This window comes from Struthio camelus, chromosome 3 (assembly GCF_040807025.1).
Source record: "Struthio camelus isolate bStrCam1 chromosome 3, bStrCam1.hap1, whole genome shotgun sequence".
NCBI lineage: Eukaryota > Metazoa > Chordata > Aves > Struthioniformes > Struthionidae > Struthio > Struthio camelus.
Genome location: NC_090944.1, coordinates 25,160,369 through 25,187,964, shown reverse-complemented (window position 1 = coordinate 25,187,964; position 27,596 = coordinate 25,160,369). Strand labels below are relative to the sequence as shown.

At 41.0% G+C, this 27,596-nt stretch overlaps 1 protein-coding gene across 3 annotated transcripts in view; it reads left to right on the top strand.

Annotated features, from left to right (window-relative positions):
• The first annotated feature begins 4,340 nt into the window (after positions 1–4,340).
• Positions 4,341–27,596, top strand: part of ASAP2 (ArfGAP with SH3 domain, ankyrin repeat and PH domain 2) — a 96,095-nt gene continuing 72,839 nt past the window's right edge. Inside the window, exon 1 of one of the 3 annotated variants that reach the window (XM_068937217.1) lies at positions 4,341–4,462. Coding sequence is in view for 2 of the 3 variants with exons in the window: in XM_068937218.1 (XP_068793319.1) it covers positions 5,111–5,236 (126 nt within the window). In the remaining variant the exon portion in view is untranslated. Of the gene's footprint in view, positions 4,463–4,843; positions 5,237–27,596 lie in introns of those variants that run through there. The other 2 variants (XM_068937218.1, XM_068937219.1) reach the window with 2 other exon arrangements.

The following is a 27,596-nucleotide window of genomic DNA, read 5'->3' as shown; positions in this document are numbered from 1 at the left end:
TGCTACTGCTATCCTCCCCTCGTGTTCGCGGACTTGTTCGCAAGGCTGGTGCAGAGACTGAGAGGCCACAGTGGTTAAGGATAATGACAAAGGGTGAAATGGCAGATGAGGGAGTGGAAACACAACCCCGCACAGCACGAATATTACAACAGCTTTTCTGGGACTGTAGCAAGACAACTCTTCAGCAGTTGCTATCCCTGAGGGCTTCCCACCTGATGTGAATTCTAGCGATGGCCTGCAGGCCTGCAGCTGAAGTACACAACACAATCCAGCCTGAGGTGTCATGAGAAGGACAGCTCTTGGGAGCATCCTGAAAGAGCAGTATAGACATATACAGTCTGACCCATTAAAACGTTCTCCAAAGACACAGTAGAAGTGAACACTGGAGTCCAATGACCAGAAACAGTCTTTCATAATACACTGGCATGTACACATTCTTCCAGTGGATACATTAGAAATATTGTGACAATAAGACATTAACAAAATTAAATAGAACTATGGTGCAGTTCTGCCACATCTCAGTAAGGAAAATTCTCATTGAACTGAAAGGCCTGCAGAATCAGACCTGTTCTGTTGCACCCTTTAAATAGCGTACTCTCCTGCTACTGGTTAAAGCTTATCTTTGGGTGTTGAGAGCGCAGCAATACAAAACACCAAAACACTTCTCCATGTTTTCTTCCTTGCCTATGTATACCTGCTGCCACTTCAGTTGCAGATGTTGTTGTTACCATTAATACTCGGGAAAAAAAGTTCTGTGTAAGTTTTCCACTAAAGTCTGTGAAAACAATGTATGCAAAATGAAAGTTTGAAGATAATCAATGAGGCTAATGAGATTTTCTAGGAACCATTTACTTGTTGCATTCCTTTAGATCACACTTGTAATGGAACTACTAAATACACATCAGAATCCCTATAAATACTGAATACACACAGAGAAGGCCAGAAAAAAAAATATTTCCTCAATTATCAAAGAAAGAAATCCTGTACAAAACATTGATATCAAAGAGCAGATAACATGAAGCAATTTGTTATTGAGTCAGTCAGTTGAGGACAATAATGACAAATGACTAGCGGGGAAAAAAAAAATCCCTTACACATTTTGAGACCTATTCCAGGCAGCTGCTTGAGGGATCACGGAACAGGCTAACCAGCTCGTCATGTTCTCTCACTGCTATTCTTACAAATCCTTCAGCATGTCCTTTCATTCAATAGACGTTAACTTCTGCCTGTTTGATCCATGACGTTAACCTCCAACTCTAAACTGTTAAATTTTAAGCATGCAAGGCCCAGTACGTTTTGTCTCACACTGAGACTAATTCTTGTAATGATATCCCCTTAAACCTTAGTTCTACCTGATAATCCTTCTTGAAAACCCTATCTTAAAAAAGAACCTGTCTCAAGAAAGGTTCAAGCAGTAACGTGCCAAGACCACAGATGGTCGTACTGACCAGCACTGGTCCAGTATTTCCTTACATTCACTGGACTGCCTTTCCATTAGCTAATTTTAGACCCTCCAGTCTCCAGATAGAGACTCCCTTACTGTTCTGTGTTTGTACAGCACCTGGTCCATGATTTGGGTTCTTACATACTGGCAGTGATACAAATAAAAATTCTGGCATACAGATACGATTTCTAAAGTTTCAATCAAATTTCTAGGTTTTTCTGTTTTTTATTTTTAAATCTATCTTATGATTTTGCAGGTCTAACTCATGCTTTTAACAATACTGATTAATGAAACCGTTAATACTAGTTTAACGTCAGCGCAGAAGAAATGTTTGTATAAACAGTTTTCTCATTTTCATATCCTCCGCAGGCTACAGGTTGTAGGGAAAGAGGCCTAAACCTGATATTCCACACCGCTCTACAGAGATATATTCTATACATACCAGGAAGATTTGGGACTATTCAGTAGAGCAATTTGCAGAGTTTGGATCTTTGAAAAATATTCGTTGTTTATTTCTCTTTAGTAGATCTCTAACTCTGAGACTAGGTCAATGATAGTGGTGTTTTATCTTGTATTAATGCAGATAAAAGAAAGGAATGTTCAAAGTTTCAGGAGAAGGAACAATGGTAAGCAAGGGAGCAGGAAGAACCTGGAGATAAAATAATAGCACCAGATCCAGCAAAAGCAAGCCTTCTTCACAGCTCTCTGATTATTGAGACATTCCACTGTACAGCTTACTCACAGATTCAGAGAATGTGCCTGGATGCTGAAAAGAGTGTCTCTCATAAATACCTACAGGTCAGAGCGGAACATCAACTTCCAGTATGACACCGAGGCCAAAGAGTCTAATGAAATTCTTGAACGTATCAGTAAGGGAGTAGTAAACTGGAATAATAACTTTCCGAGGTGTTAGCACTATAAAAACAATTGAAGGGTTGAAAAAAATAGTCTTTCAGTGAGAGACGCAGGACTTGTACACTAATAAAAGTGGTACTGCAGATAATTCGCAACATGACGACTGAACCACAGTCACCATCTGTATACACAATCTTAGTTCGTGGCAAATGCAAAGCAATTCAAATTAGCTTTGCCCTCTTTAAAAAAGGGGATTCAATCAGTTTGGTTCATCAAGAAACAAAATGGAGAAGTGATTTCATTATAGTTTTTAAGAATGCTCACAGAGAGAAAACACCGAGTAACGAACAGCTCCTTAATCTACTGAAAAAAGTCCTAATAACAAGCAATAGCTGGAACATGCAGCCTGATTAACCACGGCAACAAAATACTAAAAGTAGCAGTGGATTCTTCAGACTGTTGAGTCCTGAGATCAAGACTAGATGTCTTTGGGGAAGTTCACTCAAGCACAAATCGTTAGCCTTACTAAAAGGAGAGCTGGATGAAATGTAGTCTGTCATACAGAAGCTGAGACCAAAGTACATAGCAGTCTCGCTGGGATGGCAAATTTATTAATCTATTAATTTTAATATCAGAAGACGCCACTGCAGCCACCGAACCTAATCTGCTGGGTAATACAGTCTACAGAATTTAAGGATGCCTTACATGATGATACTTAGTTGCATATATCCCAGCACTAGACAGAAGATGTAGCTGCTGGACACCTCATTGACCTGCTGCAGATTCAAACTACATCTGACGGAAAAACTGTTGCAAAAAGTTAAAACCTAGTATTATTTGCCTTTCAAAGTCCAAGTTTTTTTTTCCATTCTCTTCATATTTTCTAAATAAATATGCCACATTGGAAGATATGATTGGGTAGATTAGGAATGCTAGTGTTTACTAAGTTTTGGTAATGGTGTGATTATAAGTATTGCTCCAACTGCATCACCATCAGCTGATACAAAATTGAAGATGAAACAACATACATATTTTTAGCAACAGTGAATATTTATACTAAAGTGGGGCACAAATATACTCATTTACTGAGTGACAGACAAGTACAGGTAAGGACTTTAACGCATTAGCACTGAAACATATTATACATGTCCATGCACCACGAACTGAAACAGGCACGTAAAGCTAAGCATGTATGACAGTCTTAGCAAGAGGAGGGGCACAACATTTTATGGAGACAGTTAAAAGCAAAATAATGGTGATTTTTATGAGAGAAAATAAAGAACGTTTAGCATGGAAAAACTAGTCAGAGTTACAAAAGTAACTTATAGCCAGTGTTCATTATCGGCTTTGCTACAGTAAGTAAAAGAAATACAGTTGATGAGCTTCGTCATTATGTTAAAGAAGAACTTAGTATAACACTAGCAAAGACTGCAAAGGGTAGTAACATCTGGCTAGGCCTGTAATTACTTAGTCGGACATTTTACAAACCGCAGCGAAAGAGTACCTGCTTACTCATCTGAATTCCCTGGGGAGTTTTAAATCACATTAATAAAGAATTATTCCTACTTATAGGAAGCTAACAACTAACCGTATCACCAGAGGGGAGCGAAAAGCCGCTGGAGAGCTTCTGGCCCAAAATACAGGCTCCCGAAGCTTTCTGCACGAAGAGCCGGGGAGCCCTGGGCTGGGCGGCCAAGAGACACCTCGGCCCTCGATCGCGTCCCGGGTTTCCGAGGCGCGCGCCACGCCGCCCAGGCGACGCCTCGCCGCGTCCCTCCCGCAGCCTGGCGAACGCGTGCCGCCGTGCGCGCCGCCGTCGGGGCTGCTTTGCCCTTCCAGCCTGGAGCCACCCTTGCAGCTCTCTGTAGAGAGGGAAGCGTCTCCTCCCCAGACAACACCACTTCCTCTTCGGGGACAGAACGAGCTTTCTAGGAATTTAGATAGAAACGTAACTTGGCCGAGAAGTATATTTTTGTGCGTACCTCTGAGGATTTACAGCATTTGCTAAACTTTCCTTCGGCTCCCTTGAAACCATGCGACAGGCTGGTGCGAAGCATGACTTTGAACAGTCAGAAGAGGTTATGAATTGTGAAGGAAGAGCACGCTCCTGTAACAACGCGGGGGCCAGCGCGGACCCCTGCGGCGTGCCCCTTCCTGCCTCAGGTGGGTATCGCACCTCACCTTCCCCTGCCCTTGGATTTTTTTAATGTATATTTTTTCAAACTTCACCGCAATCGCACGGCTGCATCTGCCCAGCCTGTCCCTGGGACTGCCCAGCTGGTGCCGCTTTTCCCCGCTTGCCCGCCCGGCGCCGGGAGCAGGGCGACCTGCCGGGGCGGGCGGGGGCCGCCATCTTCTCGGGGCGGGGGCCGGGCGTGTGCTGGCGGCGGCGGCAGCGGCAGGTCGCCCCGTCCCCTGAGAGGGCGGCGGTGGCGGGGGTAGCGCGGCCGGGCCTGAGCCCACCCCCAACCGGCGGGGGCGTGTGTGGGCGGGCGGGGTGCGGAGGCAGCTCCCCCCCGCCCCGCCCCGCCCCGCCCCGCCCGCCGCTGGGCGTGTGCCCGGCCCCGGTGCTGCGTGAGCGCGCGGCGAGGCGGAGTGTGGGTGCGGGGAAATTTCCTTGTGTGGCGGAGGAGGGACAACGCCGCTCCAGACGGCGGGGCTGCGAGGAGGGCGCTGCTGCTGCCGCCGCCGCCGGTTGCCGAGCGATGTGAGGGGGGAGCCCCCCCTGGGCCCTCCCCTCCCCCCCGGAGCCGCCCGCTTTTCCCCCCCTCCCCTCTGCCCTCCCCTTGCCCCACACATCCCCGCCCCGCCATGCCGGACCAGATCTCCGTGTCGGAATTCGTGTCCGAGACCAATGAGGATTACAAGTCACCTACCGCCTCCAACTTCACCACCCGGATGGCCCAGTGCAGGAACACGGTGGCGGCCATCGAGGAGGTGAGCCCGGGAGGGGAGGCGCGGCAGGGCGGGGAGCGGGCTGCGCAGCCCCCTCCGGCCTGGCCGCCGCCGCGGCAGCAGAGAACAAGGCGCTACCGGCGCTGGCTCCCGCCGCTCCCTCTGCCCGCCGGGCGCCGAGGAGCGCCCTCGGCTGCCGCTGAGAGGAAATGGGGCTCGCTCGGGTGGGGAAGGGAAAGAAAAGGAGGCGGGGGGAAGGGCTGGAGAGCTGCTGCCCCCCGGCTCGCGGGGCTCGGGCTCGCCTCGTTGCCCGCCTCCCCTCCCCTCCGCACCGCACCGCACCGCAGCGCAGCGCCCGGCGGCGCCGGGGCTGCAGCTCCGCCCGCAGCCTCCTCGTCTCTCGGGGTCGGGGCAAGCTGAGCCCCCGCTTCTCCCTCCGCCTGGCGCCCCAGGAGCTCGGAGGGGGTCGGTTTCGCCCGCCCTCATCCCTGGGGGGGAGGCGAGGGGGGGGTTGAACTCTGCGGCCTCCCCCCGCCCTGTCCTTCACGGCGACACCTGAGGCGCCTTGGACCGGCGCCCCGCCAGCCTGCCCTGCGGGCTGGGGCCCTCGCAGCCCCTGGCCGCGGGAGGGTTCACTGTCCTTTTCCTCCTTTCTCCCCAGGCGTGTGTGTGTTTGCCCGCCACCACCCCGGCACAAGTGCATTCAGTCTCCCGTCTTGTCCCCGCACATGGAAATTTAAACCACCCCCTTCTCCCCGCATGTGTTCTTCTCTCGAAAACCCCCTTTTTCCGGGTGATAAGGCTCTGCCTGCCCTTCCCAGCTAGGCCGGAACGCGTAACCCCTACCGCAGGGTAGGTTCATCCAGCCCTCAGCGCGGTGGAGTTTGCGCCCCCTCTTTTTTGCCTCCTCTCAGACAACCTGGGTTGTAAATGCTTCGTGTGAGCTGCTTTTGTCTGGGGAAGGGAGTTGTTTATTTTCCTTTCTTTTCTCTAAAGCTCTTTGCAATGCGTCGTTGAAATTGAGATAGTAATAGCCATCCCTGCTGAGGAGGGTGACTGCCGGCCGTGGGGAGGGGGAGAGTCTTTTCCCTCCTGTTTCCAATGAGACGGACGGAAATCTGGGGCAGGTCTGAACACAGAGCACATTCCGCGTCCCAGTCATATACGCACGATAAAATGAAAAGCGGCTGTGTATCCTGGTTCCTCTAGCAGCTTCTCTGAAGTAACTTGTGGGAGGGGGAACCTTAAATTGTGATGTAGATTAATTTGCTCCATCTACCTGTAACATCAGTTCTTACAGCGTGTGTTTAGCCGATTTGTTTTGCAGTAAGCGTGTGCTCCAGAAAGAGCCTCTTCAGCAAAAAGCATCTTCTCAGTAGTCAGTGTCCCTTCTTACAAAAGAAATGCCACTAGCAATGGATTATTAACGATTCTTAAGTGAACAGAACCAAGGTTAGGTGTTTAAGCACCCTTTTCAAGATTTTCCTGTTTTGCCAGTTCGCTAAACCACTAAAACAAGGGGTTGGATTCAAAATAATCTGAACGGAAGGAATTACTGTTTTGTTCCTGAGGTAATTTTCTTCCATGCAAGCTTGCACATAAATGCCTGGCTTTAATTATACCTTGTTAAGCTGATAGTCTGAGGATCAACAATTCTATATCAAAGGTAACCTTTTCTTGAAGAATATTTATAACAGTGAATCATTCTGGTTGTAAGATAAAGCCACCTAAAACTGAGCGACACAAAATTAAAGTTAGTATAAATATTTGCATCAAAAGCACTTTTGCTAGATTTAGAGTGTTTTGTGTGTGTGTGTGTGTTTTTTTTTTTTTTTACAAGTCTCAGAAAATTTGATTTTTCTCTAAGCTTCAGTTTCTAAACCTATATGATGTCAAGAATTTCAGGCTATTTCTCAGGAAAAACCTGCAAAAAGTTCTTATTTTTCATTTTTATGTCTGCTAAAAAAACCCCAAATGATCCACTATATGTATTACTGTAAAATACATCTATATATATAACGTAATAAATATATTTATTTAAGTTTTTTTAAGATTCAAGTCAGTGAATTATGTTCTTGAAAACCTTTTTTTTTACATTAGGAGAATGATGTGCATTTGAAAGTTTGAATACAGTGGATTCCTTTCTTATTTAGTTGGTCTCCTTGATGTTTATGTCAGATCACTGATACACTGCTGTTTGATTTTTTTTTTTTTTTTGTAAAGAAACTCGATCAGTATGTTAAATCTCAGTTTGTATCTCTGCATATTTCAGATATTAGACACTGTCTACTAACTTAGATACGAAATTTATCTTTTATGATAATGATCATAATGAATGTGCCCAGTGTCTTACAGATCCAAGTAAAATTTGCAAGGCAGCAGATGGGAGATTGCGCTGGCTATAGTTGTTCTTAATTTTATTGATCTTTCTAGCACTTTTGGCAAAACGTCAATAGTCACTGCCTGTTTATGCTGCTGTCCTAAAGAGTTTATTAAAATAATAACTGACTACTTTTCTTTTGGTGTTATCAAGAACAACAACCGTTTTTCATGGTTTCAAAACTATGAAATCTGCTTTCAGACTTAGACTGCTTCAGTTTGGAAATACTCAAGTCCTGCAGGATGACCTGCCTGGTTTTTCATGTTAAATGTGGCCTTTTGATTAAAAAGCTATTTGTAAATTGTGTAATAGAGAAGTCGGTGCTGAGCACTTTTTTTTTTTTAAGTTTTGTCAAGAATTCGTTTATCAGCATGTTGTGAATTAAGACTTACTAAAGTATACACCTAGAAATGTAAAGGTAATGCAAATAACCTGTTTTGCATTTCCAGTATCTTGATACTATAAAACATCAGTTTTCAGTGTGCACTATTGAGTTGCAGTACATAGTATGGTTCTAAAAACTAGGAAGGGTTCTAAAAACCAGGAAGTCTGGTTGTATAAGATTTAGGAATGTGTTTTTCAAAATAGTTAAGTTTGAAACCATGCTAAACTATTGGCTTTGTGTATGGACTGATTTTTAACAAGTGAATGTAAAAGAACTAGTTTATTAACTGAATACAGTCCAATTTTCATTATCCAGGGTATTATATGTTTATATTAAATAAACAAAAAATCTGGTTAGTATTACTTCTTTGTGGATGTCTCTTCTCCTAGGAAAACTGGTTCTGCAATGGATTGTGCAGTTGTCTGCAGTGCACAGTGAATGCATGAAGTTAGCCTGAGTCACCCAAGCCTTGCGCTCCCTTGGAAGCAGAGGCCTGGGGGGAGGCATTGCAAAGACACGGGAGTGGGAATTAGTGTGACTTGTTAGCTTGAGTTCAGCTCTGTGCAAACACAGGTATCTCTTTCCAGATCCTAATGGGAAGTGTGTCACATTTACTCAAAATACTGCTGGCTACCAGTTTTGTAATTCTATCTTAGTAAATTAGCAGGTATCTAGTAGCTTCTTAAAAGTTAAGTTAAGGAGGCCTTGCTTTCGGTGATGGAGTGGGAAAGGCTTGTTAAGTGAGTAAATCAATAACATGTCGGACAATTATGTATGTATAGATTACGAGTTGTGTCTCTGAAAGCAATGGAATTGCCTTAAATCAGTGTTTCCTGAATTTGGATTTACTGACCTCTGTCAGTTGCAGCATATGATTGATTTTAGCATCAGTTGAAAACACTGTGTTGTGGTGATTTTTTTTTTTTTTTTTTTTACTGTTTTATGTGATTGTATAGACCAATTACAGACCACTTATCGTGGCCTTTGGGATCACCAGAGGTGCGTGGATTGCAGCTTGGGAACTGGTGTCAGTTCAAACACTTGGAGAAAGAGAATCTGATCCTTTACTCTAAGTAGTGGAAAAGGGAGTAGGATAGGTATGCTCTTGGAACTGAAAATGGTCTCAAAAGAAAAATAATAAGTGTAATTTCTGTAGTCTTGTCAGATGAGGACGTTGCTTAGCAAAATGCTGGGACTCTTTAGCTTTTGCTAAAATCAAATCATAAGCAAACATTGTATCTCAGGCCCTTAGAGGTTACCCTTTAATCTTTGCATGCATGATAGTGACTAATATTAAACAAATTTTAATTGGTGTAGTCCAGAGCATAGTCATGTGATTGGAGGCGGAGTTACTTGAAATCCGTAATCTGGTTTTACAAATGCAATCTTTTTTAGCTTGCTGTTTCTATTGAAGGTCCTGTATTATTACATGATCTAACGATGTGTAGTGATTGTTCTCAAGCTATATACATGTAAAAATTTGGTTTTGGTGGTATTAGAACATATTCTTCTCTCTCATTTATGTGCTCCAAGTTAAATAAAATAGCCCCTGAACTGTAGTGAAGCCTGCAAAATGGTCCCGATAGCTAAGATCATTAAAGATTTTTGGAAATTATTATTTTATAGAGTGATTTAATGATTAGAATCCAAGTATGCCACATTTTTCTGAAGCTTGAGTTAAGTTTTATGGTTTAAAAAAAAAAAAAAGGTGTTGAAGCTTGTAAAAATCTTAAATATTTAGCTCTATCGTAGCTGTTTGTCATGGTGCAGCGCTACTGGATGAAGAAAAGAGGGGAAAGGGGGCTGCTGTGCCTGCTGCTATATAAGCAGAGTAGCAGACAATCCACGCTCCGAAGACTTTTCAATCTAAGTCAATACTCAAGATACAAAGCTTACCCCCACCTACTAAAATGTCACTGCATGCACAGTTTTCCCTGTAAGGAGAGGTAATTAGAAAAATTGAGAGACGTTTAATAGATTACTGAAAAAAGCCCCAGCTGAACCGACATTGTTACTATGATGAGTATGTTAGAAGAAGCAGACAGGACAACTGTGTGGTGGAAAGATGTATAACACAAGCAAAAAAAGCAGTATGATGGAAGCAAAGACTGTGTTAGTTCTCTGGTTTTAAATGGATTTTAACAGTTTGGGGTTTATTCAAAATCCACTCTCCAGGAATTTCTGAAAAGTCTGAGAAATGAATGTTAAACCTGTAACTTCTAATTTCAGGTCACTAGTTGCATACCTTCTATAGGTCCTATTCCACGATTACTACATCTCAATGTTTCTGTCATGTTACAGTTTAAAAACATTTCTTCTGGAATTTCCCCCCCCTAGGAACGCAGCGTATCATTCGAGTATCAAGTTCTTTCCTTCCTCACTGTCACTTACAAGATAGGTTTTTGTATCAGAACTGGTAGCAAGATCTTACCATCTAAAGCAATCCCACTACTTTAAGCAGGCTTGGAAAGGTGTATGGGATTGATACTTGTTGAATTCCATTCCTTGTTGTACATTAGAATTCTTTAATTCTCTCTGGTCCATTTTGGTTCTGCAAAGCTAATGAGGATAAGAGGTAATATAAACTCTTTCTGTGGAATTTTAGATGTCCTCTCTAGAACATATTTGCACACTTTTGTTCCCTCATTACTAAATACAGTTTCATAAATATAGTGTTATTTTAAATTTTTTTCATGTTCCACTTCTGCTTCCTTTCTGAAGTCATGATTCTCTGTCATCAGCATCCAAAGAGGTGTCTGGAAAAGTCATCATGGTACAAAAGGGATTATGATTGCAAAGTGCAACATGTGAGTTCTTTTTTGAGAGGAGTATGGAGGATGGAAGCTCCAGAAATGCAGGAGCTAAATTGTAGTTCTTCAGAGGGAGCTAAATGCCCATTTTAAAACACAGAATTTAAACCTTAAACGTTTAAGGTACAGACAATGTACAGTCAGTTAAAACAGTTTCAAGTCATATAAGTAGATTACTGTGCAACCTGCCTTGGTTCGTCAAATAATGCATCCTCTTTCGAATACCAAATGTTTCCATTCCCAATAGGAGGATCAGTGGAAAAAATGTATACATACACACACAGACACACAGACACACACACACGCACACACACACACACACACATATATATATATATACACACACACATACATACACAAAGTATTTTACTAATTCCGGCCTTTATCCTTTGAATTTTTTTTTCCTCCCTAGCGCTGTGGCGTTTCTCAGAACTAGCAAGTCTGGATTTAGTGTACTTCTTGCTGATGCTAAATGAGAGTAGGTGTGGAAAGTGGCTAACTTTCTGCTTAACCCAAATTTGCTGCTTCTTTCTCTTTCTCATGTTATTTTCTGTGTACCGTAATAAGCAGCAGTGCTAGGTAAAGGCGAGGCCTTCGTTATGTGCACGGTCACAGGACAAAAGCATAAGCCCTGCTCCAAAGCCCTTATAGTCCAGGTAACAAGAAAATCATAACTGATGAATACAGATAGAGGACTACAAGGAAGCCTGGTATACATGACTGGTGTAGTGAGTTAATAGCTTTAGCCGCTGTGAAGTGGTTTCTGTTTATTCATATGCATTAGATTAGTGGTTTTTAAACATTATAGATAACTCTCACCTCTTTTATTTTCTTTTTTAATTTGCACCTTGTGTGTACATATATACAGCTGTTCCCCAGCTCAGCTCCTGCACTCCAGCCTCTGAGCCTCGCTGTAAGAACCCACGCGTTCTTCCTGCCCCGGTTCCCCAGAAACATGCAACTTTTGCACCTGAAGCTCCAGAAATGTTGCGCCTAGCCCCCTTTTAGGTCAGCCCTTCCATCTGTTGTCTTGGGTCTCAGCAGGGCTTCCCTGTACTTTGTCACTGTTTAGCAGTCTCCTCACTGCTCCAACGCTCTCAGTGGTCCTTTGCCGCAGAGGCTGTCAGTGCTTTGCCCTGCTTCTGCAGAGCTCCCCAGCCTTGCCCCCGCTGCAGCCCCCTTGCCCCAGCTGCCAGGGCAGGCCCCAGGAGAGGTGAGACAGCCCTGTCCATGGTACTAGAGCCTGAGCATGGCTGTGCCTCAGCGGGGCTTCACGCGAACTGGGGTACCTCTTTGGGGTGGGCTAGGGGCAGGAGCCCTCACTTGCCTTGTGTCTTCACTGGCTCCGCATAAATGCTATATTCTTCATTGAGTTGCTAGAGGAGAAAGTTCTTTCTCCTGTTGGTAGGAAGAAAGAAAAAAAAAAAAGAAGAATGAGAGAGCAAAGTGAGGAGGCAGTATCTGGATGAAGTCTTTCTGCAGCTTCTCCTGCTGTGGGGATGTCTTCCACCCCCACTCCTCTTCCCATTCCATGCTCGGTGATCACTATAGCACAAGAGAGTTTGTAGTTACTATAAAAAAATCCTTCTAAGTGTTGGTAAGCAAACATGAAGGTTTAAAAAACCAAGTGAATGGGAGTTAGTGGCTGGAGTAAGACTCTGATCAGAGTGAGCAGGAGACGTGAGTGAGCAACAGATGGTGAGTATTGGCCTGTTTATAAGCATTAGAATCAAAGGGTATTGTCCTATATTAGATGCAAAAGAAAAAGTGCTATCACAAGTATGCAGAAGGATGCATTGCACAGAAGACAAGCAGAGGAAGTTTTTTCAGTAGTATCATGAATGGATGTGAGTGAGCAATACTGTTTATCAAGGCTAGAACGTTGCAATAATCAAAGTTAGATGATGAGATCATGGATTAAAAACTTTGTAGATAGAAAGGGTGTATTTCATAGAGAGCAGTGCAGAAGGAGTTTGCGTTTTGAGGGACAGACAGATTTCAATTCAAGAGAAGCTGTTGGTTATAGTCTGGTGAAGTGGGCTGGCTGCTAACACTACAGGCATGGAGGAAGAGTGTGAGAGAGAGAAGAAACAAGAGCTGAGTTTCAGCCATTATGTGGTCAGCCACCTGTGATGATAGGCCACAATTTTCGTTTTTACAGAAGGAAACACACAGGAGCAGGAGACGGTAATGTGAGAGTCCTTAGTTTAAAGGCAGTAATCAAATGGATGTTGTGGATAGGACTAGAAGTAAACTGTATGTTGAATGTTTGGGGCTTTATTCGTTGTGTATTAAATAGAAGCAAAACAAAGCAATTTTAAAATAAGGTTGTACTTGGGGAAAAAGTCATTACACTGAGAAGTGGTGAAGTCAGCAGAACTGTAGAGTTAGTGGACCTGAGTGTGAGGAATGCTTAATAATCAATGTTCCAAGGAAGGGGGATATTATGGGGAAAAACTACAGACTCGAGTGAATGAGAAGCACCCACAAAAAGGATATCACAAAAGAACAGCATCTATTAGAAATAGGAAGAAAAAGGCCGGGTCATCAAAAGGAAGTGTTGTCTTAAAGAGAGTGTATAAAGATGAAGGGCAAATTTATAAAAGTCAATTTGAGTTAGATGTGGCAACAGGTATTAAGGAAAATGAAAACATTCTTTAGTGACATAAGAGCTGTGAGCAGAAAAAGAGTGGGTCATATGCAGTTAGAAATCTAAATGAGTATTTTGCTGCAGTTTTTAAGCTCAAAGTGGGGAAGAAGACAGAATGGATGCTGGGTATAGAAACAGAAGTGAGCAAAGCTATAAACAAAACTGAGCTTGAAGCACCCGATTTGTTGAGACTGGTTAACTTATTTCCCGGCATTCTGAAAGAACTAGGATATTAACTAGCAAATACTCCTAATAAATCCTCTGAAGGCGAGGACAGTATCTAACTTAAGCAGAAAGGGATAAGAAAGTTGGGATGGAGAGAAGAAGAGAAGTAATTGGAGCTAATAAAAATGATGGTAACGTGCAAAAATGCAGAGCCAAATTGCAGACTGCTAAATTCAGGATGAGAGACGTTCTTATCCACAGATTACAGAGATCTCTGGATGAGTGGCAGGCAAGCAAAGTAACCAACTCCTCTTCCTGCTTACAAAAACTTTTGAAAAATGTTGCAAACATGTATTTACAGCAGCTGTCATTGCTACACAAGAAGACTGTATTGCCTTACTGGTGGAGAAGCTGATCTGTAGTTTTCATCTTTAGACAAATTTGGCAGAATTTGGACAGGAAATTGGGCAGGAGCAGCTGCTTACAGCAGATTCCTTGTTGAAAAGATAGATGGTGGTCTTTTGTTATTTTTCTATGACTTGACTTTGGTAGTGGAAGGTACAAAGAGCCAAACTATTTTGATGCAGTGATCTTGCATGTGATTTAGGTCTGCTGCTGTAGTTAAGTTTTATAAACTTAAAGCATTATTGTCAGTGGACTGATGTTGGATACTGCCTGTAGTAATCTGTCTGGAGACAGCATATTTTCTGATGGAAGGAAGAAAGTACAAATCGTTCAGCGTTAGTTTGGAATTGATTCATGGTAGCGATATGGAAAATACCACATTTTAAATAATCTATGGATTGTAATGGCTGTATTCTTAGTGCTTAAGCAGTGGCAACAAAATCATTAAAAGCCTGATACAGCAAGCATAGATCTTTGAGGTTTAGGCTTAGCGTGGTTTGTGTAGCCTATTCCGTTTTTTGTTATGTGTGTGTTTGTTTTTTTTTAAACACATGATAAAGAATGGGCTGTGGTATAAAACATATTCTCACATTTTTCCTTCTCACTGAAGACAGCACTCAGGACAGACAATTTTCCATACCTGAGTCATTCTGACAAAGTTGTAAGTAACTGAAAACAGAGTTTTAAAATAGCCTGACGTTCAACATAGGTATAGGTTTTGTTACTTGTGTTCATATAACTTAAAAAAAAAAAAAAAAACCTACATATGCCATGCTAGTTTAATGTACATCGTCAGGCATCAATAGAATTATTTCTACTTTGATTGTTTTACAGTATTGGAGAGACAGAAGTGAAATTTATCTAGCTAGTGACATTTTAGATGCAGGTTAAAAAGATGTGAAAATCTAAGGTAGAACCATTTAGCTTTATTGTATTTGTATACTATGTGTTAAAAATGAGAATGTAAACTTGGCTAGTTCAAGAGATAGGATGTGTGCTACTAATAATTTAAATATATTTAAAAATTCTGGTTACTAGAAAAAACAGCTGAGGCTGATATTGATAAAGTTTCATCTTTTGTGCTGGAAAAATCTCACTAAGGAAATGCAGAATACTGAAAAAATGGGAATGAGCACCCTGTCTGATAAAAGATATGTCCAAGTACTTTCATGTTTGCTTTGATTTTTTTGAAGGTGTAGCGGAGTCGGATGTTAAGGAACTTCACATAGGGAGAAGTTGTGAAGGAAGTGGTTTTATGCCTTTCAATACTCTCCAGAAGAGTACAGCAAAGAAATGAACAATGTTGGTGCTGATACACCATCAGAGAGCTGGTGAAAGTAATTGTTTAGGATATAAATGGCTTTTTAAAAAGGTTTTAAAAAAAAAAAGTTTGAAGTAATGTCTGATCTTAAGGTTATTTTTCTTTAATGCTTTGGTTCTTGAGACTTCTGTCTTTGGTATTTCTGGCCTTCTAGCTAAAATATTGTGGCTCTTTGTTTACTCTTTCCCTGGTGCTGGCAGTTTCTTGTGAAAAACAGAATTGCTGAGAATCATACTGGTACAGCTGTAGTGGATGATTATACCTGGTTTTTATGTAAAGTTAAAATACCTGGTTTAACGCATTCTAGCTGAGACTTTTTTTTTTTTTTTTTTAAATATAAACCCAGCTGAAAAATGTGGGTCAAGCTATGGGACAAGCAGAAGTCTGGTATTCATAACTATTGATTTTATCACAAGCTGATGTTTGGGTTGTTTCATTTTTTTCCTATCCTTTTTCCCCTCACAGTCTCACATTTGTTAGCACCAAGCTCAAACGATTCTATGTGCAAAATGATCACTGTATGCTGCTGCTCATGGTGAGAACAGAGACATAAGCTGGAATAGTTTTTGCTGTTAAGTAGGAGATTTTCCTGTTATTAAGATGACCGCCAGGGTATCTTATTTATTCTAAATGCAGACTTCATTCATGACAGTTATATCAATCTAGGGATTAAGTGGGGGAGTAAATTTGTCTAGGAAACAGAGAAAAAGGAGGGGATGCAAGAAAAAGACGACTTGAAAAGTAAGACAGCTGAGGTGTGTGAGAGGATCAGTTCTGAGAATCAGTTAAAAGTGAAGAGCAGCAAAGTGGAGTCTGGATTTAAGACAAACTGGGAGTAGACAGGGAATCACCCAGAGGCAGAAGTACTATGATGGCACATGAGAAAGTGAGGGTCAGGATTTGACGGATAGGGAGAACCATTAAGAATGGCATAAAGATATGTATCAGAAGTCTAAGGAAGTTCAGGGGAGTAAGAGCTGACAGGAACTGCAAGGGAAGGGAAAATGAGACAGTGCTTAAGCAGGAAATAGGATGAAAATGGTATGGAGAGAGGACTAATGGGTGAAGAGGATCGGTACAGTAAGGAGGCATGCGGGGGGGTATAGAGAGGGGATAGCGGTGGAGGAAAATCGAGTGATATTATGGCTACGTCTCAACCTGTAGTTTAAGTGGGAGGAAGAAGAGTTCTGCATATTATACCCCGAAACTGGGACATAGGACTAAGTGTTATGCAGACTTTAGTAACTGTTGTGCATATATCAAAATTAATTTTGTTTGAAGAGACAAACTAGATTTACTTTATGGGTGAGAATTTGTTAGGTGGAGGAACTGAGATACAGCACTGTAACTGAACAGCTTTGTTCTTATAAGCAATGCTGCTTTGCAGGAGAAAAGCTTGAGTAGTGTCATTTAGTACTTTTCATCTTGTGTAGTAGGCTTTGTTTTCAAGTGGGTAGGCGTTGAGCAGAATTTGAAAAATTTGATTCTTTGTATATATTAACTCTGTTTCCCAAAAATATTTATTATGGAAGCAACATATTTGTGCAGTGAAGTGTATTCCTTTGAAGTGTATTCTTTAATAGGCAGCTGTGAAAATGGACATGAAAGAATTTGGAGTATAAAATTCGAGCATTTGACTTCTAAACTAAAAAAGAGCCCCAAGAATTGAGGGTGAAGGCTGAAGCTCTGCTCTTTATTTTCTGGGAACAATATGATATATAGAACCACCTGCTGTTTCCAGGCCACTCTGCTATCCATGATTAAAGATCCGATTATCAATGTAGTGCTAGTCTGAAATCTATAATTCTGTCTAGGCATTATGTTAAGTATGCGTGTAGATACATCAAAACAGCTGAAGTGATTAGAGCTGAACAAATTACTTTTACGTTCCTGAAAGCTTTTTTCTACATTTAAAAGTCATGTAGAAAAAGAAAAGTGCTGAAGCGATATGAGTGTTCATACAGGTTATTTTCTTATGTTTCATCTTTTATGTACTTTCCTAGTGAAATATTTCTTTCCTAGGATATACAATTTTACGGAAATTTAAGGGTATTTTAGAGAAGGCAACTTAGAAACAAATGCATTTGCTAATCATTTTAAGCCCCGTCAGTCAAACAGGATTACTTCTTGACTAAAGGAATAGGAGTGGAAATGCAAACATGCAAACACAGAGCCCCTGCTCTGTTCTTACATGCAAAACATGCAGCACAGAGTCTTGCAAAGCATGTGTTTTTTAATCATTTGTTTGTTTTACAGTACTGTAGGTGTGTGTTACACAACAACAAAAAAATAGCAGAGTCCTCCCACACCCTGAGGTCTATATAGACTAGCGAGTAACATTAAAGAAGCAATGAAGTAGTAAATCTTTTGTAAGCTGCTTTTTGTTTGGTTTCATTCATTCTTCTGCTTAACGTCTGTAGCTGGGGATGACGTGCTTTTCTCATCTGTATTTTCAGTCAGCGTCTTCTGTGTGCTAAGGATAGAGTGATGGTGTTGGTCACTGCCTTCTCCATTCCCCAAGCCATGCGGATGTGGTGATGGTGCAAGGACACAAGGTGCTCGGTCACGTACAGGTGCAGCAGCAGGCATTCAGCTCTTGAGCTTCAAACACTGGCCAAGTAGCTATTCTCTGTTCCTTTTGAAAACACAATAGGAGCACAGATAGGATTGGACCTGGACAGTCAGTTCTGCTCCTCTGTTCTAACTTGCTTCTATTTTAAATGCAGAGGTTGTTCAGTGTTTTTCACTGTTCGGTTGTCACGTTGTGTATGAATTTATCTTCTTAATGCTCCAGTGGAATAAGAAAGTACCATTTACTCCATTTTTGAATACATCTTCTCTATACTTGAGTCCCCTAAGTGTTTTGGCAAAGGTCACCCTGCGGGGAAAGCTCTTATTTTTACATCAAATATGCTGTAATGACAAATGGATAGTTTATATCTACTGTTGTGTACGGTAACAACTGTGTGATTTAAGTTCACTTACGATCTGCTTCTAGGAAGCTGACTTCAGAGACAGGAGTGTCTAAACTGTTAATTTTAGCTGTAGTTAAATCTGCTGAAATTCCAGCGGAATTTAAGATTGTTGTTTTCAAGAATATAAAGGTTTCTCAAGACGCCTGCACTTGGGCACCTAAAATGAATGATAATATGTGACAACTTGGATGCAACAAATTCTCAGATGGGAAGTAATAGAACATTATATTTATGGATTTATAAAACAAGAACTCAAGCTTTTTACGGATAGTTACAGCATGACTGAACATCACAGAAATTGCACTAATTTCACGTTGTTCATTCTTTCTTCTAACCAAAGTAAGAAGATACTAATGTTATCAAATGTTTGTTTTCCATAAGTGGGCTAATCTTGTATTTGTATTAGCTGCTGTTAATTATGCTGTCATGCAGTTACTTTTGCACTTGAAAAAAAAAATCATATTAATATTGAGAGACCATGCAGAGAATTTCAGAGGTGGTATACTACATGATAGAGAGCACAGAGTGAAAACCACAGGGTATATAGCCTGGCAGCCACTATACGGAAATGATTTTATAGTATTTCAAGAGAAAATGAATGTTATCATTAGGCACTGCGCTTGCATGTGAGAACTGGCAAATGAAACTGAAAGGTTAACTGTGCAGGATGAATTAAATTGTTGCCAAAGGAAACGACTCGCCAGTGAAAACTAAGCTGTAGTAATCTAATATGCTTCCACTATTACAGGCAGACCTATCTTTCATAAAGGTTACCCTAATAGTATTTCTTTCAGAGGATAGGTGATATCTGATGTATTGATTCACCTCTGCTTATCTGAATTTTAGCAGCTGATTGAGTGTTTCTGTGGGAATATGTGTGTGTTGGAGGTGATCTGTCTGGTAGAATGTCATCGTTCTCTTTGCTTCTTCCGGGATCCCTGTAGTGGGTCTGGTTTCCTGTGATTCCCTGCTGTGGCCGTGTGGTATATCCTAAAAGTTCCACGACTGTCATAAGCTAGACATAGTTTGTGTGCCTTTTGTTCCCTTTCAGAAGGGCCATTTCATATGTGTATGCTGAATATGCTTCCTAAACAGATTTTTAGTATTTATTTCTGTTGAGAAGTTTTTAGAGGCTTGTTAGTTTTCCTTTTCTTGGTTAGTTTTTGTTCCCTAGAATTATTTGATGAACTTCAAAGAAATGCTGTATGGAGAGGGATAGGACAGTTGATGGCACCCAGATGATCGGTGTACACACAGCACAAACATTTTCATTGTTAAAGTACAGAAAGTGCATCATATATAAGAAAAACTTGCTAGACTACTTGTTTTTTCATTGTTTTATAGAGATTGTAACTGGGGTATCTGTCTAGTTTAAGTAGAGGGATTAAAATGCCACCAAAACCAAGTTAGATCAATAATATGGGGACCATTGAGTATTTAGAAAGTGTTTCATTCGTTGATTACTCCCATAAATAGCCAAAAATTCTCTCTTCAAAAAGCTTGTCATATGCTGAATAAAAGGGCATTATGTTCTGCAAAAATTGCTTCTTGTCAACTCTGATGGTGTATGAAAGGTTTTAATACTAGGAAAAAAGTACTGAAATTGAGAAATCTGCAAAAGGGAAACCCTAGCAGCCTCACTCATCCTAAGTGCTATTGTGCGATATCGGTGGAGGATCAGCCTCTCCAACAGCTGGGCTCCAAACCGTAAAGGGCTTCTAGAGAAAAGTCTCTGCAGATTTAGGACCAGAGACTTTCTACATGGGTAAAGGGATGATAAAGTTTACTTGGCTATTCAAGCCAGTTGTCATTGGAACTTTATTTTCAGAAGTGAGAAGGTGAGTTCTTGAATAAAAGTTACTTTATTTTACATAATGGTATATGTTAGGATGTTGAGGCACAAAATATCAAATACGTGGATATTGATACCAGGAATTAGCACAACTAGAAATGAAACAAGAATTAAATAACCAATAAGGAAGTTTTATTTGCACACTCTTTGTTTAAAAATGATCTACTGTAAAGAATAAGTGCATTAAGTGTGTTCCTTTGCTCATGAGAGCTGTATTTAAAATCCACCCATTTTGTCTTTGAAAGTAGATAGGTGCAATTTTGGTGGTGAAGTTATGAGAAGAGAACGAAAATAGGGATTATATTTCTCTGTATAAAAATAGATAAATGAGAAGGTGGATATGTATTTTGCAGAAATAGTTGATGTAAGCGATCTCCATTCTCTTCTTTTAATAAAAAGGTTTTCTTATTTAAAAAAAAAAAAAAGCTGGATGTTCCCTCCTGTTTAAGTATATGTTGCCTTTCCGACTTTAGGGAAGGAAGCATGTGGAAATTGAGTGATTAATATACAGATACAGAACATTTTTTCTTCAATGTGCAACAGTATCATGTAGTGACTTGTATTAATGACTAACATTTTGTAGACTCTGAATCTCTGATTTGAGATTTCTCTTTATTGATGCAAGTTTTTATTTTTGTTCTTTTTTTTTTAAAGAGAATTCTGATTTTTAAGGATCACTTTTTTTTTTTTTAATATAAAAGTCATTGTGCTTATGCTCAGGTGTGTTTGTGTATACAATATACGGCTTCAGATTATCCCATCTTTTACCTTTGCAACGGAATTACATTTTTTTTCCAATACAAATTTCCCAAATCAGTGGTATTACCTCTTTCCACTATGCATGCCTTTACGCTTTAAACTATTCTGCATATAGCTAAATGTTTACTACATTTTTCAGCCAGATTTCAGCCATTTTTCAGCCACTGCTTGTTCAAACAGATTGCGTTGGCATTGTGCCCACAAGAACCACAAACCCAGATGCTGGAGAAATAATGGGTTTGTGGAAAGGGACTTTGCAGAGACAGTTTTGCCATAAACTCCATCCTTTTTTGCCATAAACTCCATATCTGTCTCTGTACTTTCACAGTATCTTAAGTAGACAGATCTCAAGCCTAAGAGCTTATTTATATAAATTAACTACCATAGCTATTGTAGAATATAATATTCTGGAACATTTATTCACATGTACACTCCAAATGAAGCAATTAGTCAAAAACAAAGTGTTGGGTTTTTTATTCTGTAAGAGTGTACTCACAATCTAGAATGCCTTGCCTCAGGCTGTGTCCATCAGTTTTGTTTCACCATTTGTAACAAATGTCTCTTTGAATGTGCCAGGTGATCGGTGGACAAGAAATTGAAGAGATTTTTAGGAAAGGAAAAGAAGCTAATACATGGAGGGAGGAAAGGAGGACATAAAATAAGGAGAAAGAAGCAAATTTTGGAGTAGGATGACAAAATTTAGGAAGATTTTTAACTACCTTTTGCAAGAGAAAAGTGAATTGAAGCCAGACAGTTCATTTCGGGTAGAAAAATAACAAACTAAGACAGAATGTCTGTGCATCTCCAGTCTTTTGAGTCACAGAGCAGCAATTACACCAAGTATGAGATAAGCTGTAAAGAGATCACAGAATCACAGAATGGTTGAGGTTGGAAGGGACCTCTGGAGATCATCTAGTCCAACCTCCCTGCTCAAGCAGGGTCAACTAGAGCACGTTGCCCAGGATCGCGTCCAGACAGCTTTTGAATGTCTGCAGGGAAGGAGACTCCACAACCTCTCTGGGCAACCTGCTCCAATGCTCTGTCACCCTCACAGGAAAGAAGTTTTTTCTCATGTTCAGATGGAACTTCCTGTGCTTCAGTTTGTGCCCGTTGTCTCTTGTCCTGTCACTGGGCACCAGCGGCCCAGTGGCCCCAGAAGAGTCTGGCCCCATTCTCTCAACATCCTCCCCTTCAGATACTCATACACATTGAGGGGCGATCTCATCAGTCTTCTCTTCTCCAGGCTCTACAGGCCCAGCTCTCACAGCCTTTCTTCAGAGGAGAGATGTTTCAGTCCCCTCATCTTGGTAGCCCTCCGCTGGACTCTGTGCAGTAGTGCCATGTCTCTCTGGTGCTGGGGAGCCCAGGACTGGACACAGTACTCCAGACGAGGCCTCCCCAGGGCTGAGGAGAGGGGCAGGATCACCTCCCTCCACCTGCTGGCCACACTCTGTCTAATGCACCCCAGGATACCACTGGCCTTCTTGGCCACATGGGCACGCTGCTGGCTCATACTTAACTTGTTAACTTGGTGACTTGTTAAGTCCACCAGGACTCCTAGGTCCTTCTCGGCAGAGCTGCTTTCCAGCAGGTCAACCCCCAGCCTGTCCTGGTGCCTGGGGTTCTTCCTCCCCAGGGGCAGGACCCTGCACTTGCCTTTGTGGAGCTTCAGGAGGTTCCTCTCGGCCCAGCTCTCCAGCCTGTCCAGGTCCCTCTGAATGGCAGCACAGCCTTCTGGTGTGTCAGCCACTCCCCCCAGTTTAGTCTCATCAGCAAACTTGCTGAGGGGGCACTCTGTCCCTTCCTCCAGGTCATGGATGAAACATTGAACGAGACTGGACCCAGGACTGACCCCTGGGGCACACCACTAGCTCCAGGCCTCCAACTTGACTCTGTGCCGCTGACCACAACCCTCTAGAGCCTTGTCATCCAGCCAGTTCTCAATCTACCTCACTGTCCACTCGTCTAGCCCACACTTCCTGAGCTTACCTAGGAGGATGTGATGGGAGACAGTGTCAAAAGCCCTGCTGAAATCCAGGGAGACAACATCCACTGCTCTCCCCTCATCTACCCAGCCAGTCTTTCCGTCATAGAAGGCTATCAGGTTGGTCAAGCATGATTTCCCTTTGGTGAATCCAGGCTGACTACTCCCAATCAGCTTCTTGTCCTCCAGGTGACCTCCAGGATGAGCTGTTCCATCAGCTTTCCCGGGAAGGAGGTGAGGTTGAGAGGCCTGTAGTTTCCTGGCTCCTCCTTCTTGCCCTTTTGGGACATTGGCTTTTCTCCAGTCCTCAGGCACCTCTCCTGATCTCCAGGACCTTTCAAAGAGGATGGAGAGTGGCCTAGCGATAACATCCGCCAGCTCCCTCAGCACTCGCGGATGCATCCCTTTGAGGCCTGTGGATTTGTGGAAGTCAAGTTTGGACAAATGATCTCTAACGTTATCCTCCGTGACTAAGGGAGAGTCTTCCTTTCTCCAGCCTTCCTCTCTTGTCCCCAGGGTGTGGTGCCAGAAAGACCAAAAGATTGTGCTTGCTGCTAAGGTATGAGTATTCACTACTTGCTGTTGTTACTTTATAAGAAAGACCAGTCCAGTTAGGCAAACGACCTGATTCTTGCTCTGCTTCTTCACAGTAATTATTTGATCCACTTCAGTTTTCCTTACCAACTGATCGAGTTTCTTCCTGCATCGTTTTGTCTTTGGGAAGACTGTTGCTATTTTGTGTTCAGCCTTTGCAGCAGCTGCTAGCACTTTCACTTAGCCTGAAATACTGGAATGTGTAAAGTATGAAAAAATTTATGGCTATTGGATAGGCTTGATAATTTAATGGAAATTGTTAAAATTGAGGGTGAGAGTAGGGTTTTGTTCTAAAGGTATAATGGTTAAGATCATTGTTTATATTGGCCCTAGAGTAACTATGTTTGATTTGATTTATGTCTTTTTTGATAGATGTATGGAAAACAGGTACAGTTTGGAAAAAAGAAAAGGGGGGGGAATCCTGTCTTGAGGATTATTTTCAAATGACTTGAGGATTTATTTGCTAAAATGCAGTTATTCTTTTTGTAGTAGATCCAGCTGATTGTGTCCAATGAGCCCTTTATTTTGGGAAAAAAAAGCAGTTACCTTGAGACTGTGCACAAATTCAGATCCAGTTCTGCAAAAATTTACAGCAAAATCCCCTATCTAAATAATGAGAAACATGGAAACAGTTAATTTTAGCTTTCTAAAATGAAACACTTGTGGATGAGAAGAGAGGAATGTATAAGTGACTTTCAAGTGTTTTAAATAAATAAAAAAAAAAAAATAGAGCAATGATGACAGCCTCTTCCTTCCCCTTCTTCCCTTACTATTTCCCTCAATACCCTGCTGTGCCGTTGCGAACGCGCTCTTACTGAGTCGGGAGAAGTCAAGTTTCATTTTATCTTTCCCTTGTCTGGAGTCAGCAAACTTGGATCCCCTATCTCTCTGGGGAACAGTCTACTGCGCTATATACTGCGCGATATAGCAGAAAATACTTGAGAGTTTCTCAATCTTTCCTTTTGAGAGTGATTGCTAGAAGCTGGGAGATTATCTGAGGGAAGGATCACTCATGTTTTTTGTTTTTTGTTTTTTTTTTTTGTTGCTGCCCTAAACATCTGTTGCTGGCCATTGCTGAGATAGGGTGTCAGGCTAAATAGATTGTTGGTCCGATCCAGTATGGCTGTTTTTCTGTTTCTCTTTGTCTAAATAATTATTTTCTGGGCTGCAAAGCAATAAGGCACTGGTATACGGGCACTTGAATAATATATAGCGAAGTCCAGACTTCTGCTGTAAGTTGAGCATAAAAGACGTCTACATGATTCTTCATTTCCATGTGAATCTGTAAGCAGTAGAGCACAGGGATTGTCAGTTTATGCTGCTACTGCTCTGTTTTTCCTACACCACTTGATTCTGTAAAAGATGCCAAAATCTTCATCAGGATGTTTCATCACTCAGTTTCTGCCTTTTTGCTTTGTTTTCCCCAAATTAAATACAATGAGAATAGAACAGGTTATTTTCCCCCTACTCTACTGAAAAGAGCAAACAATACATTCCTTTTTCAGGCCTACCTGAGATGTATTAAGCATATTTATTAACTATATTTATTAATTTTGTACCACCCCATCTCCAACCCCTTCCTCCGGTTAATTGCACAGAGCTATCTAGATAATATAGTTTTTGGGCTGATGCTAGTTGTGAGATTCTTTTTTTGTGAAGCAGCCATCAAGTGTTTGAATATTTTATATCCCACTGGGCTTGGATCCTTCTAGGCAATGTGAAATGGTCTTGAACAGATTTTATTTATTTATTTTAGTATCCTGGTAGATTGTGGTTTATGGACTAGGATGTGTAACAGCATTTCAAGAAGTTTCAGTAACCTAGATCTGATTTCTTCTTGATAAGATATGTTTGGTTCTAATTAGTTGGTACATTCTATTGTTCAGACTAGAATGCTTTGAAGCAGTTGAAATGGAAATTGGCCTTTGGCAAGTGAAAATGGACTTAGTTCCTACATGAGGAAAAAAGCTCTGCTACTCATCTATGGTAGTTCAGTGAGTCCTCCCCTCCCTACTGTAGTGTTCATTTTTAAAAGAAGCTGTGGTTTCCTGTGTTTATTTTGGTATGTTTTTTCCCCCTCTTCAATATAGTTATTACTGAAATATCTGCTGCTAAATTCTAGTGAGGCATGCAGAACTTTACACTTTGTGTAGCAATTTAAATTGCTTCTTTTACAGTAAAATATATATGGGTCTCAGAAGTGCGTTTACTTCATTACTGTTATTTTGCAATTCTCGGAGCCTGTAGCACTCCATTAATACTAGTGTTAGGTATTTGAATACAAAATGTCAAAAATACATTAGTAATGTGTCCAAACTATAATTGGAACGGGTGCCATAATTTTAACAATAACTAGCTAGAAAAAGCAATATGAATTCAAGTTTTTTAAAAAATTGACACATTGTGGGTAATTTTAGTTGTTTTTCTGGTTTATATGATCATGTGTGGTAGCTGAGGAGAGGGAGAAACTAACTGAGTATACAGCAAGAAAAATGGAGAATTACAAATGAGCACTAGATAAACTTGGATGTCTTTTGTAATCTTTTTCCACTGTATATTCCTTGTAGGCTGTAACGTAAAGCAGTTCTCAAACTAAATCATGTTGCTATGTCTTTTTAATGGAAATAAGATATTCATTTTGAAGAATACTGATATGAGCACCAAGTTTGATAGTTTCCTAGTGTTCGTGTAATCCAATATTGCCATTTATTTAGAAATTCTCTTGAAATTAATGTCAAGAAAACAAAAACAACAGCAGTTTGATCACAGCGTATTTGTTTTAGACTTTAGAAATTTGTTTCTAAAACACTACGATCTGTAGATATGCAACAGCAACACCACATAGATTTTGATTTAAAAATAAATTTACCTGAAAAATGATCCACAAGATGAGCATTAGAAATTCTATTATTTCTCACATAAAAGGAAAAATTAATAGAAGACAAGAAATACTGTGTTCAGAGCAATATTGGTCTGACAAGGGGATGGTCAAGAAGGTCACTTTAACCTTGAGTTGCCAGTTCAGTTCATGGTGCGTATCATCAATTCTACAATAATGTAACTTCTATTCTAATGTACTGTATGTACAGAATTTGGTTTTTCAACAGCAGAATTGTATTTATGGGAACTATTTTTGGCAAGAGGGAAGTCTGAGCACTTACCAGCACAAACTGAGTGGGAGCATGAAACTAATTTATACGGCCTCTTTGAATATATTGTGCTGAAACAAACAGTTGCCAAAATAAACAGTCTTGCAAGCAATAGGGAGAGGGGTGTTTTTGAGTCTAAACTGGAAACAGTAAACGAGAGGACAAAATGATCCCACCATATGAATTAGGTGGTTACTTTTCTTCTGGTTGAGAGGTTTACTGGGCATTTTAGATGAGTAAAAAGAAATACTAGAATATGCAACATCAGAAGCCATTTTAAATTTTACTGCTTCTGACACTATACAGAAAGTGCACAGAACAGCTGAATTAGGGGAGAGTAGCATGTTGGCACGTGTATGTGTGCATATATGTAGTGTGCGCATATTTGCGAAATAGAAATACAAGATTAAAAATCGAAAGTATGATAAAACTGTATTTAAGCTGATTTCTGAGTGCTAAGAATTGGACAAAGAAAAGAAAGAGAAAATATTAAGAACAGTACTAAAGATGAAGAGCTAACATTTTTTAATTTTATGTTGGAATGACTCTTTTGAAATCACTGGTTGTGAACAGAGTCCAATGTCTTTCATTTAAACAAAAAGCAAGCAGTGCAAAGCCTCCCTCCCTATTTTTATTCTCTAAGGAAGACTAAAATACATCATTAGAGATGCGTAGTTTTTCAGTATTTTATCAATCACTCTTCCATGCAGCATTATCAAAATATTTTACAAAGAAACACAGGATTAGAAGAAACTTCCTATGAGAGCGAGTCTAATTCCTTACCATCGTAGGCACCATCATATTTTTTTTTTTTCAAAAATGTGTTTGGGTCCCTTTTAAAAACGACTAAATCTTTTTTATGCTTTATTTGGAAGGCTTGTCAGAGTCCGACTCTTTTTCCCCAATTTCTGGCTACAGTTTGTTCATATACAGCTTTTACTTGTCTTTTCTTATGCTAACATTAGTTTCAGCT